This window comes from Dendrobates tinctorius, unplaced genomic scaffold, assembly GCF_039654945.1.
Source record: "Dendrobates tinctorius isolate UK_male_01 unplaced genomic scaffold, ASM3965494v1 ptg000060l, whole genome shotgun sequence".
NCBI lineage: Eukaryota > Metazoa > Chordata > Amphibia > Anura > Dendrobatidae > Dendrobates > Dendrobates tinctorius.
This window is the reverse complement of record NW_027361728.1, coordinates 5,610,001-5,622,354: the sequence shown is the minus strand read 5'-3', so window position 1 is coordinate 5,622,354 and position 12,354 is coordinate 5,610,001. Positions and strand designations below refer to the sequence as shown.

Sequence of the window (12,354 nt, the reverse complement as noted above, 5' to 3'; positions counted from 1 at the left end):
TGGATCCAGGAACCCCAATAGCTCTACTTCTGGGAAGAGATATACTATGAGTCCACAAGGCTAGAGCGTGTATAAATGGCTCCGGGAATGCTCCATACGCACAGAGGCATGACCTTGGATGGGTCATCATAGGAGATGTCTGTCTAGGAGGAGCACACAAGCTGGCCTCAGTCAACAGTATGCTTACAAGCACACTAGAAAATGGACCTCCATCTCTCTTCTGGCCATGTCACAATAGTATGCTGGTAAAGGAATTGCCGAACAGCACTCCACTACTTTGCCCTTTCTCAGCACCTACCAACGAAGACCACGCCTGTGAAGGTGAACAAGACCACATGGGATGTACGGTCTTCCAAAGGACAAAGGAGGATGACAAGGTAGCGATGTCCATAGAAGATAGGATGTTCCTGCACATCATGGATATGCAAATAGTCAAAGACAACCTCAACAAGGGACAACCTGTTCCTGGAGACAGCGTGCAAAAGAATCTCTATCCAATTGTTGACTAAGATGGGCTGCTGAGAGTAGGTGGCTGTCTTCAAGAAACCGAAGTAGAAGTTTCATAGAAACACCCGGTAATAACCCGCGGATGTCATCACGTCACAACCCTGCTCATTCAGCATCATCATGACTTAGTGAGACACCAAGGCCGTTTGTTCACCGAAGGGAATCTGCAGGCGTTTGGTCTATGGCTAGTCGGTGCAAAGAGAAGCGTGAGCAAGCTCATCTTCAACTGTGTTACGTGTCGCAAACTCCATGGCTCGTTCCAAAATCCAAAGATGGCTAATCTTCCATCAAACAGACTCAGTACCGAACCCCCCTTCACCAACATTGGACTAGACGTATTCGGTCCTTGGTCCGTGGCTACTCAACGCACTAGGAAATCCAATACTGATGCAAAGTGTTGCGCAGTTCTATTCACTTGTCTGTCCATCAGAGCTGTTCATATTGAAGTAATCGAGTCTATGGACACTTCAAGTTTCATAAATGCGTTTCGACGCTTCACCGCAATCAGAGGCCCTGTGAAGCATATTCGCTCCGACAGAGGTATGAATTCCATTAGAGCGGCAAGAGAACGCCAAATCCCTTCAATTTGGACATCGCTAATGTTGAAAGGTACCTAGGCAAGCAAGGATGCACCTGGACTTTCAATCCGCCACACTCTTCGCACATGGGAGGTGCCTGGGAGAAAATGATAGGCATAGCACGCAAGATACTAAACTATCTTCTTGCAAATGATCACCAGACTCACACTTGAGAGTTTAACTACATTCTTGGCCGAGGTATCAGCTATCATGAACGCCAGGACACTGTCAGTACTCTCCAGCGATTCTGGAGACCCGACTGTCCTCACTCCAGCAATGCTACTCACGCAGAAAACCTGTGTCCCGAGAGCTCCACTTGGAGAATTCAATGATTAAGATCTCTTCAGATGCCAGTGGAGGCAAGTGCAAAGCGTGTCCAATGTCTTCTGGGACAGATGGAAGAAACAATATCTCTCCACTCTACAAACCAGGACAAAGTGGCAAAAGACCGCCCAAACATCCAACCAGGCGAATTAGTACTTGTCAAGGACAGTCAATCACATTGAAATGAATGGCCACTCAACCTAGTCACTAAGCCTCTTCTCAGCAAGGATGGGAAAGTGCGCAAAGTATAGGTGAAAGTGAGAAAAACTTGGGGAGAACAAACTGTTCCTCAGACCAGTTACTGAACTTGTACTGTTATTATCCCTAAAGGAGCCAAATATTGGCATCCTTTGATGCCAAGCGGGGAGTGTTCTGCCCAGTTTGTGCAGCTAGGTATTTTTAAGTGCTGTTCCAGCTATTGCCAGTAGGTGTCATAAGTTGCCCTTCTTTTATTCTTGTGTTTGGAATTTTCTGTTCCCCGAATTGTTAATTGTTCAGAACCGCCCCTTCTTCTAGTCTTGGTCAACAACATGTAACCATTCTCCAGCGTCTCCTGAGCAGCCCACATGTGTTTAGCTCAGCTCTTTGCATTGCTATAACAAGCGGATTCCGGTAAGGATAATGCAATTATGAGTTCTACATCTGTGTTAGAAGCCATAATGCAGCCCCCATGATGTTTGCAATGCATGCTCAGCTCCTGTGATGTTATTTTACTGCATGTTTGTTATAAGCATCCTCTAGTTATGCAACTTCTGCTCAGTGAGTGTAAAGCTGGCAGCCACTAATTGTGTTAGATATTTCTTTCTCCTTTGCTGCTGTGTATGTAATATTGCCCAGCTCTTATATAATGCATGATAGCAGCATCCTGAATCATTGCTACATTGCTATCATTGTGATAGTACCTGCATTGCTATTACCTGCCAGTGTTCGTGTATTGTATACAGTCTACTAGTACTGATATGCTGTGTTATCTGTCTTTTGTAGTTTTTACCGGAATCATCCACATTTTGTACAACAATCTGCTGAATTATCCATCTGTTATCATCTCCCATCGTTGTCCATATCATCCCAATAAATAATAGACTTAAGCACCCATACAGTCTTGCTTCTGGGAGCGGATGAAAGGTTAAGCCGTATGCTAGAATCCACACAGCGTCATATTTGGAAGAAGGCAGAACACCCTGCAACATGAATCGTTGCAGGCTTTAACAAAAGCTTAATTTCACTGGATGTGCTGCGTCACTCTCCATATTTGTTGAATTTTCGTGACTGATTGATCAAGCCCTTAAGGGTGTGCACCCCCTCTAGAGAGCATTATCACATGATAGATAACTGTTGGCTAAACATCTATCTTTCCTCACTGTCCCATACACAGTGTTTGTATTCCTGTGTTCTCTTTGAGAGAATTGCTGCCAGACTCCCCTTGCAGATGTTCATCTCATGGGTGAACGAAAGGAGCAACTTTTGGAAATTCAACAGGCTGATTCCTTCTCTCCCGTAAACATAAACATCATCTCCTGGATGAAAGTTAGGAGAACCTCATACACATTAGACAGTTGACTAATCCTAACAATATTGGCTACTTTAGTACTATTGTATATGGAGGGATTTAGCCAAATAGTTTTTTTTTTTTTTAAAGAAAAAACAATTTTCAAAAATGCATATACACTACACATGGTTGTTCGTTAATTGTAGAAAACTGGATTATGGAATTCTCATAAAGTATTTCTTAACTATTTCCAATACATTTTCTGTCTCAATTCCTTGTGTATGTCAAGATTTTTAATCACAAAACTAAAGCCCCCAAACACATCAGTTACTATTGAGACAAAATAGCTGATTTCAACCATAATGAGTGGATTTCAGTTTCCAAGTTGAAATGATCAAGTTTTCATTTAGACCAGGGTGGGGAAACTTTTTTCTGCCTAGGGCCAATTGGATATTTCAACCATTCTTCGGGGGCCATACAAATTGCGCGCTATCTCCGCTGACAAAATACGTCCTGAAGCTGCCATTGATGTCAGGATGTAATCTTTCATTGCACATGACTCATTGTTCAGTAGTGAAGACTGCGAGAGCATGCTAACTGAGGAAGAGGAAATGAATGGGCCGGAGTCTGTTAAACTACAGCTGCAGGCCCAAGCATTGCAGTTCCCAGGAGACAGATAAAAGCTCATTGAGGACTGTGTACAGTCCATGGACCTGAGTTTCCCCATCCCTTATTTAGACTATGGCTGATCAACAAACATTCATTATCACTTCAAAAATCTATCAGGCATCTTGGATTTTTTCAGTTGATCTTAAAAACTGGTTGTATTTTTGGTCAAAAAATACAACCTGGCCAACGTAGTCTGAGATCCTTTTTTTTTCATTCTAACAATAAATGACTGTTTAACTGACAGATGACTGATCGTTCGCCAACCTACCTTTGCCTAATGAGTATGGAGGCCTTTACAAATATAACAGTTTGCAGAAGAGGAATATTTAAGTCCTGCCCAGAAATAACCCTTGTTCCAACAAGGAGCAACCAAAACTTTTTGCGCAGCCAACTTTGGTTTGAGGTTTACTCAAGCTCTTTTTGTTTTACATCCTGCACAACCCAGGATTTGTGTGGATTACATTAAAAAAACTTAGCAAATTCAGACAGTTGGCGGCTTTATATTTGCTGATTGAAATAGGAAACTGATACCAGTTTTAGTATAGACTAGCTGAAGAGCCCAGCGCTGCCCAGGCATACTAACTAACTACGGTTAGTTATAACAAATAATGATAATATCTACTGTATATATAAATATATATATATATATATATATATAAAGCTGAGTGTATAGCCCCGCCCACTCCGCATAGCCACATTCACTATAATATCCAACATCATCCCGTCAGCCAGAGCTACCAGAATACTACCCCTATTGTCCCACATCGTCCCATCAGCCAGAGCCACCGGACTACTACCCCTAATATCCTACATCATCCCATCAGCCATAGCCAACGGACAACTACCCCTAATATCCCACATCATCCCGTCACAGTCGCCTGACTACTACCCCTAATATCCCACATCATCCCGTCAACCAATGCCACCGGACTACTCCCCCTAATATCCAACATCATCCCATCAGCCTGGGGTCAGAACCAGAGCACTGAGTGGATTTGCCCTGACTTCCAAACCAATGATCCCTTTAAGAGAGGCCTGGGGTCAGTACCAAAGTGCAGAGTGGATTTGCCCTCATTTCCGTACTGGGGATCCCTTTAAGAGGAGCCTGTGGTCAGAACCAGAGTGCTGAGTGGAATTGCCCTAACTTCCATACCGGGAATCCCTTTAAGAGAGCCTGGAATCAGAACCAGAGTGCTGAGTGGATTTGACCTGACTTGCATACCAATGATCCTTTTAATAGAATCCTGGGGTCAGATTCAGAGCGCTGAAGGATTTGCCCTAACTTCAATACAGGGGATCTCTTTAAGAGAGGCCAGGGGTTAGAACCAAAACACTGGATGGATTTGCCCTGACTTCCATACCAATGATCCCTTTAATAGAAGGCTGGGGTCAGAATCAGAGCGCTGAGTGGAATTGCCCTAACTTCCATACCAATGAACCCTTTAAGAGGGAAGAGGTGCCTATTGGATGGAGGATGTGTGATGTGCATATGGGCACATGAGGGGGGAATTCAATTCTGTCATGCTCTCTGCTCCTTTCTGGGGGCAGAAAATGGCTGGGAGCTTATGTTCCCGGGGATGCTAGATTTCTCCCACGATGTCAGTGTCTGCTGAGGTGTTGTCAAGTGGGAAAACTTGCTCATAGTAACCAAACACAGCTCACCTTTTAACCAGCTCTGGTGAAATGAGAGATGCTTAGTGATTGGTTGCAAGGAAAACTGTTGTTCATAGCAACCAATCACAGCTCAGCTTCTTTTAAACCGCTCTGGTGAAATGAAAGATGCTTTGTGATTGGTTGGTGATACACATACACACACACACATTCATTTTTATATATAGAGATATCAGAGATACTGTATGTATTCTAATACCCTAATCACATCTGTGTCATCACATTGCCAGGGCAAATTTTTATTCTCCGAGAGTGAACAAGGAAATCTATTAAATAACACAAAGTCTGAGTTCTTGTAAGGCTTGAGGATTGGCTATACATATATATTTACCACATATATACATTTTAATTATATCAGAATACCTTTAACCTATATTTTCTGACTTCACCCGAATTGTTTTTCTTTTAGGATGATTTTAAAAAACATGTCAAGAAAAAAGTATTTTGGGTAAAACCTTTAAAAACAACAGATAAAGGAACAGAAGAGTTGACCTCTGATGAGAAATCTCTAATCAACAAAGCTTTGATCAAGCCAGAATGCAAGGTTTGTTCTTCAATTAATCATAACATTATACTGTATGTACAAAATTAGCACACTATAGATTATTCACAATAGATGTTTATCGTGAACAATTTGACATTTGTTAGACAGATAGGACAGTAAGTAAATGTTGTTAGAAATTATGAATATGCCATTCACACACAAAAGCCTAACTACTGTAGGGTTCTTAGGACGCCATTGTAAAATTTAAACCTGCTTCTCCCCCACCAGCATGTTGGCCAGATGCATGCGCCTCTGTAATATTTTTGACATTATACAAACATACGTGTTTAACCCTTTAACGACCACCAATACCCATTAAAACAGACATAATTCACCGTTTTTAAACAATGATTGAGTATAAGTGACTAGCGTTGCCCTGCAGATGAAATTCCCCCTGGTAACAGCTGCACATGACAGCTGAGACCCTACGGTATCAGCCCTGGACGGTTTTAGGGCTGATTAATTAAATTAAATACTGTTATTGCGATTGACAGCACTGTCTAAAGTGGTTAAATGGGGGTTAAAAGACTCCCTTTGACAGGATCGACCACCCACATTTGTAATCGTTGGTGCTGATCAATGCCATGGTTCCCTGAGATAATCTGATGACCCTCAAGATCTGGTGGCCTGTTAGATCTCACTGACTCTAAAGGCCCCGTCACACACAGCGATCTCGCTTGCGAAATTGCTGATTTTGTGACGCATCAGCGATCTCGTCAGCGAGATCGCTGTGTGTGACGGGATCAGCGACCGGCCCCCCTGCCGGTTATCGCTGATCGTGCAGCATCGGCCTGGGCCGTTTTTCGGTCGCTGGTCTCCCGCTGCCCAGCACGCATCGCTGCGTGTGGCAGCGAGAGACCAGCGATCAGCGACGCTGGACGCTGGTTACTAATGTAAACATCGGGTATCCTGGAGCAGCGCGACTCCGGGATACCCACTGTTTACCTTGGAAACCGGCGTACACGCTGGTTTCCATGGTAAACATCGGGTATCCAGGAGTCATGAGTCTCTTAGATACCCGATGTTTACATTAGAAACCAGTGTGTACGCCGGTTTCCAAGGTAAACCGCGTGTATCCAGGAGTCGCGCTGCTCCTGGATACCTGATGTTTACATTAGTGCATTAGTACATTAGTAGTAGTATTTTTATGTAACCCCTTCTCATGTACAGCATCATGGAATCAATGGTGCTATATAGATAAATAATAATAATAATTAGTAACCAGCGTCGCTGGTCCTGATCGCTGGGGCTGTCTTGTGACAGCTCACCAGCGATCAGCCTAACGATGTCCCAGCGATCACATCATGTCGGATCGTTGGTGGGATTGCTGGGACATCGTTATGTGTAACGGGGGCTTTAGTTTAACACGCTGTGTGAGACATTGACATGTCTCCGGCATTGCAATATATGATTACTGCAGTGCTGAGACCAAAGATCAAAGTAAAAAATATTCATGTCACACAGTGGTACTTAGTGAAAAAAAAAATGTTAAGTAAAATATGTAAAAAAAACAAAAAAATTCACAAAAAGCTAATTTGCCACTAAAAATACAGCTTTTGTGATAAAACAAAAAAAATACACTTAATTGGTATTGCCACTTCTGGAATGACCCGATATATAAAAATGTTGCATTATTAATTCTGTACAGCGAACCAAACACCTTAAAAAATTGATAAATAGACATGGCAAAAACGTTGTTTTTTCATCTTCATGACACACAAAAAAATTTAATAAAAAGTGATCAAAAAATAATATGTAAAAAAAAAAATGGTACAAATATAAACATCAAACCATCCCACAAAAAACAAGCCCTAATATGGCCTATTCGACAAAACAAAAAAAAAGTTACACCTCTCAGAATATGGTGATGCAATAACAAACTCACTTTTGTCAAATATTGTTTTTAGACTGTAAAAGTAGCCATGTATAAAAACGTGTGACTCTTGTATGGCTGTAATCCTAATTACCTGAAGAATCAATCTGCCTTATCACTTTAAACATATGGTGAACCTCACAAAACAAGGACGGATATATCGTCAGTGAAGCCTATGCAGTTGCACTAGAGCTGGAGGGGGCCTGCAAGCACTAGCGACTATTTCAGCTGGATATGCTGCAATACATACCGCCGGCCAATCAGACATATATATTGTAGTGTGCCTAGTGATCGCATAGTCGATGAGAGGTATGTGTCACAGACATGGCTTGTCTCTGTGATGTAACCTGGAGTATTTTCTCTAGTGGATGAAAGCACTAAGAGGTTCGTTTGTTGCACCTTGGCCGAGTTACGGGTAGCTATGAGAGATGGGCGGATCTAGCTACCCACGTATCTCACATCTGGGTGTGGTTAACAGCTTATATAATGGAGGTTGTTGTTTGGCACATGGTCTGTATGTTGGGAGGGAAAAGGCCTCCTGTGTGTGTTTGGCTTGGTGGAGCAGAACTCTGCTATGGACATTTGGATTTTGTGTGCCTGACCTGAAGGCTGCTTGTTTTCTGTTTTGCTCCTGGGTTCATGGGTCCCACATGAACTTTTAATGGAACAAGCCTCCTGCCTTCCTCCTGACGTACTCAAGTGAGTTCAACGCCTGCAAGTGGTGTTAGATGTGTGGGCAGCGTTCCTAGCAGAGATGTGAGTCTTCTACAGGAAAGACTGTATGTTCAGGATTAAGTCTATAGCAATCCAACAAGCATCGCCAGAAAAATTGGAGGACCTTCTGAAACACCAGGTCCAGTCGCAGCAGCACCAGCAAGAAATCAACAGGCTGTTGTTACAGCACATCCAGCAGAGAAAGCAGGAACAACAGCAGCAGATGCAGCTTCTGGCAACCGCCATCCAGGGCAGGACGAGCGCTGCAACCCCAAGTCTGGCTGATAACACCCACATCCGGAAGGCGGTAAGAAGGGTTTTGCAGAAAATGACCGCCAGGGATGATGTTGAGGCCTTCGTTATGGTGTTTAAAAGGGTCATCCAGAGGGAGAAACTCCCGCAAGAGCAGTGGGCAGAGGTACTGATGCAAAACTTGATGGGAAAACCCCAGAAGGCACACTATGATTTAGCTTTGCAAGACACCAAAGAGTATGGCAAGCTAAAAACTAAGATTCTCACATGCTTGGGGGTGACAATGACTATCAAGGCATAGAGGGTTCACCGCTAGGCGTATCACTGGGACAAACTACCTTGCTCCTAAATGTTTGACCTCCAAAAGTGGCTGCAGCCACAGTCCTCTACGCCTGCGCAGATCATAGAATGGGTGTAGATGGACCAGTTTGAACACTCCCTGCCAAGGCCTATACAGACTTGGGTTCCCCAGGGGGATACCTGGAATGCCGATGAACTGGTAAGACTGGTCGAGAAATATCAGGGGGTTGAAGTTTCCTTAGGAAAGTAGTCCAACTCAATACTGGGGGTCCCAAAAGGGGGCAGAGGCCAAAAAGGGACGAGGTGTCCATGGTCCAAAGGGGTGTGGGATGTGATGCCCATGGTCCCTATGGGTGATATTGTTTGCTGGAAGTGCCACGGCCCAGACCATATAGCCACCCATTGTCCCCTGACCCTGGAGTATATAGCCTGCTGCATAGGATGCATATGTTCATATTATGCATATCTGGCTTGCATTGTGAGCTGTCCCCCCAGCGAGGGTCCTCAACTGTGTCCCGTGAAGTTGAACGGGAGTGAGGTAACGTCACTGCTAGACTAGTGACCCTAGTGAGGGCCACCCTTCCTCTTCAACTGATCCTGGGAAAAAAAAGTCAGCGTTCGGTGCATACATGGTGATACTAAGAACTACACTATGGCCAGGGTGGACATTGAAACAGCCCATGGTACTGAGTCCCATGAGATTGGCATAATTTGGGACTTGTTGCATCCTATTATTATAGGCCCGGTTTTTTGTTTGTTTTGGGATTTGAAGGGGAAGAGTTCTGAGTTCGCTGGCGTAAGTAGGGAACCAGTGAACCCTCGTAAGGTGTCAGGTGGATTTCCCTTTTGTGTCCTTGTGGGGGATGAGCAGGAAGTGTCCCCTGAGTCTGACATTCCGGAGTTAGGGGAGACCAGGGAGAATTTTTGGTCTGCCCAACATAGGGACCTAACTCTGAAGGAAGCCTTTAATAATGTCACCATCATAAATGGGGTTTCACAGGAACCGGGGGCTGATAAAAGGTTTCCTTATTTTATGATGAGTGGGGAGTTGTATCGAGGCACTTAAGTGAGGGAGGAGCTGGTGGAACAGTTAATAGTGCTGGACCCCTATAGATGGAAGGTGTTGGACATGGCCCATTCACGCAACTGGGGGGTGACATCTTGCAGTGAAAAAATGCAGAAAGGATCATGCAGAGGGTCTATTGGCCTAGATGTCACCGGGAAATATTAAACTATTGCAGGTCCTGCCCTACATGTCAGTTAACCGCCGTCACCACTCACTTTTGGAGCCCCTCGTTTTCATTGCCCATTATTGAAGTGCCATTTGAGATAATTGCTATGGACTTCGCTCGTCCCCCTGTTAAATCTGCACGTGGGCAACAATACATATGGGTTATCCTGGACAATGTCACATGCTATCCTGAAGCAATTCCCCTGAAAATCTCCTCCGCAAATAGTATAGCCCATGACTTGGTCCATGTTTTTTCCCAGACAAGTCTACCAAAAGAGATCTTGACAGAACAGGGAACTGTTATGAATGAGTCACCGTAGGAGGCAAAAGCAGAAATACAAGCCAAGTCCAAAAAAACAGAGAAGTTGGCAACTATCAGACTGCAGACCCCCGAACCTATCAACACAACTAGCAGTAGCCGTGGGGGGTTCCTACGATGCCCTAGACCCCTCGATCACAGCCGGAGAACTAAATAGGCCCAAAGAAAGAAAGGGGAAATCTAAACTGCCCCAGAGCAGACCCCAAAGCAATAGGCAGCCCTCAACACATAACGACGGTGAAGCAAGACGAAAACACTAACACAGACAGAAAGACAGACTGAGCAAAGACGGGGCCCAAAACTACCTAGATAGGAAAGGACAGGAAGGCTGCTGTCTGCAATCTGCCAAAACCCTATCAAAGACATAAGCCAACAAGCTGATATGAAAAAGGCCCTGAAGCAGCTAGGCTTCAAAAACTAAATCAGCACTCAGGCATTTTCAGAAGACAGAGCCAAAGGAACTCAGCACAGGGAATGGCAGAAATCCAGAAAAACAAAGCAAAACAAAGTCAAAGCACAAATGCAAAAGGCCGAGCAGCAAACTTAGCTTTAGAGGAGCAGGAATTCAGACTGGTCTCCAAGGATCCCACAGAGAAATCACCCACAGGGCAGAAGGGCGTCGGCAGCCTTATATCCAGTCAGTAACTCCACTCAGCCAGTCATCATCATCAGCCTCAGGTGTTTGATAATCAGGCTCACTACCTTTCTTTACCAGAAGAGGGAGTTCCTCGGGCCTCAGTAATGAAGGGGAAAATTAACTCACAACAGTACCTCCCCCTTGAGGAGGGGTCACCGAACCCTCAACTACGCCACCAGGGCGATCAGGGTGAGCCCGATGAAAGGCACGCACCAATCTTTTGGCATGAATATCAGAGGCAGAGACCCAGGAATTATCCTCCTGACCATAACCCTTCCACTTAACCAAATACTGGAGTCTCCGTCTAGCCAGACGGGAATCCAGTACTTTCTCTACCTCATATTCCATGTTACCTTCAACCAATACAGGGTCTGGAGGTGCCACCCCCGGAACAACAGGTTCAACAAACCTCTTCAACAAAGATTTATGGAACACATTATGGATTTTAAATGTGACAGGAAGAGCCAAACGAAAAGAGACCGGATTAATAGTCTCCACAATCTTGTAAGGTCCAATAAATCTAGGCTTAAACTTAGGAGAAGCCACCTTCATAGCAATATTTTTTGATGATAACCACACCATATCACCAACCTTAAACTGGGGACCAATGGTCCTATGTCGGTTGGAAAACCGCTGGGCCTTTTCCTGGGAGAGAGATAACTTATCCACCACTTGGTCCCAGATCTGGTGCATTCTCTCCACCACAGTGTCAACACCTGGGCAGGCAGAGGGCTCCACCTGCCCTGAAGAAAATCGAGGATGAAACCCAAAGTTACAAAAAAAGGTGACATCAAAGTGGCAGAACTAGCTCTATTATTTAAAGCAAATTCGGCCAAGGGCAAAAATGAAACCCAATCATCCTGATCAGCAGAAATAAAACATCTCAAATATGACTCCAAGGTCTGGTTTGTTCTCTCTGTCTGCCCATTGGTCTGAGGGGGAAAAGCAGAGGAGAAGGACAACTGAATTCCCAGCCTGGAACAGAAAGTTCTCCAAAATCTAGACACAAACTGGACTCCTCTGTCAGATACAATGTTCTCAGGAATCCCGTGCAAACGAACCACCTGTTGTAAAAACAGGGGCACCAACTCAGAGGAAGACGGCAACTTAGGGAGTGGTACAAGATGAACCATCTTAGAGAACCTATCACAAATCACCCAAATAACAGTCATCCTTTGAGAGACAGGCATATCAGAGATGAAATCCATTGAAATATGGGTCCATGGCCTCTTGGGGACAGGCAAAG

The 12,354-nt window shown here is 44.4% G+C and overlaps 1 protein-coding gene across 1 annotated transcript in view; it reads left to right on the top strand.

The window, feature by feature from the left end:
* LOC141092478 (probable cation-transporting ATPase 13A4) overlaps positions 1–12,354 on the top strand; it is a 349,711-nt gene that overhangs the window by 43,631 nt on the left and 293,726 nt on the right. The window contains exon 3 of the mRNA XM_073578646.1: positions 5,648–5,782. Within this exon, the coding sequence (XP_073434747.1) occupies positions 5,648–5,782 (135 nt within the window). The remainder of the gene's footprint in view (positions 1–5,647; positions 5,783–12,354) is intronic.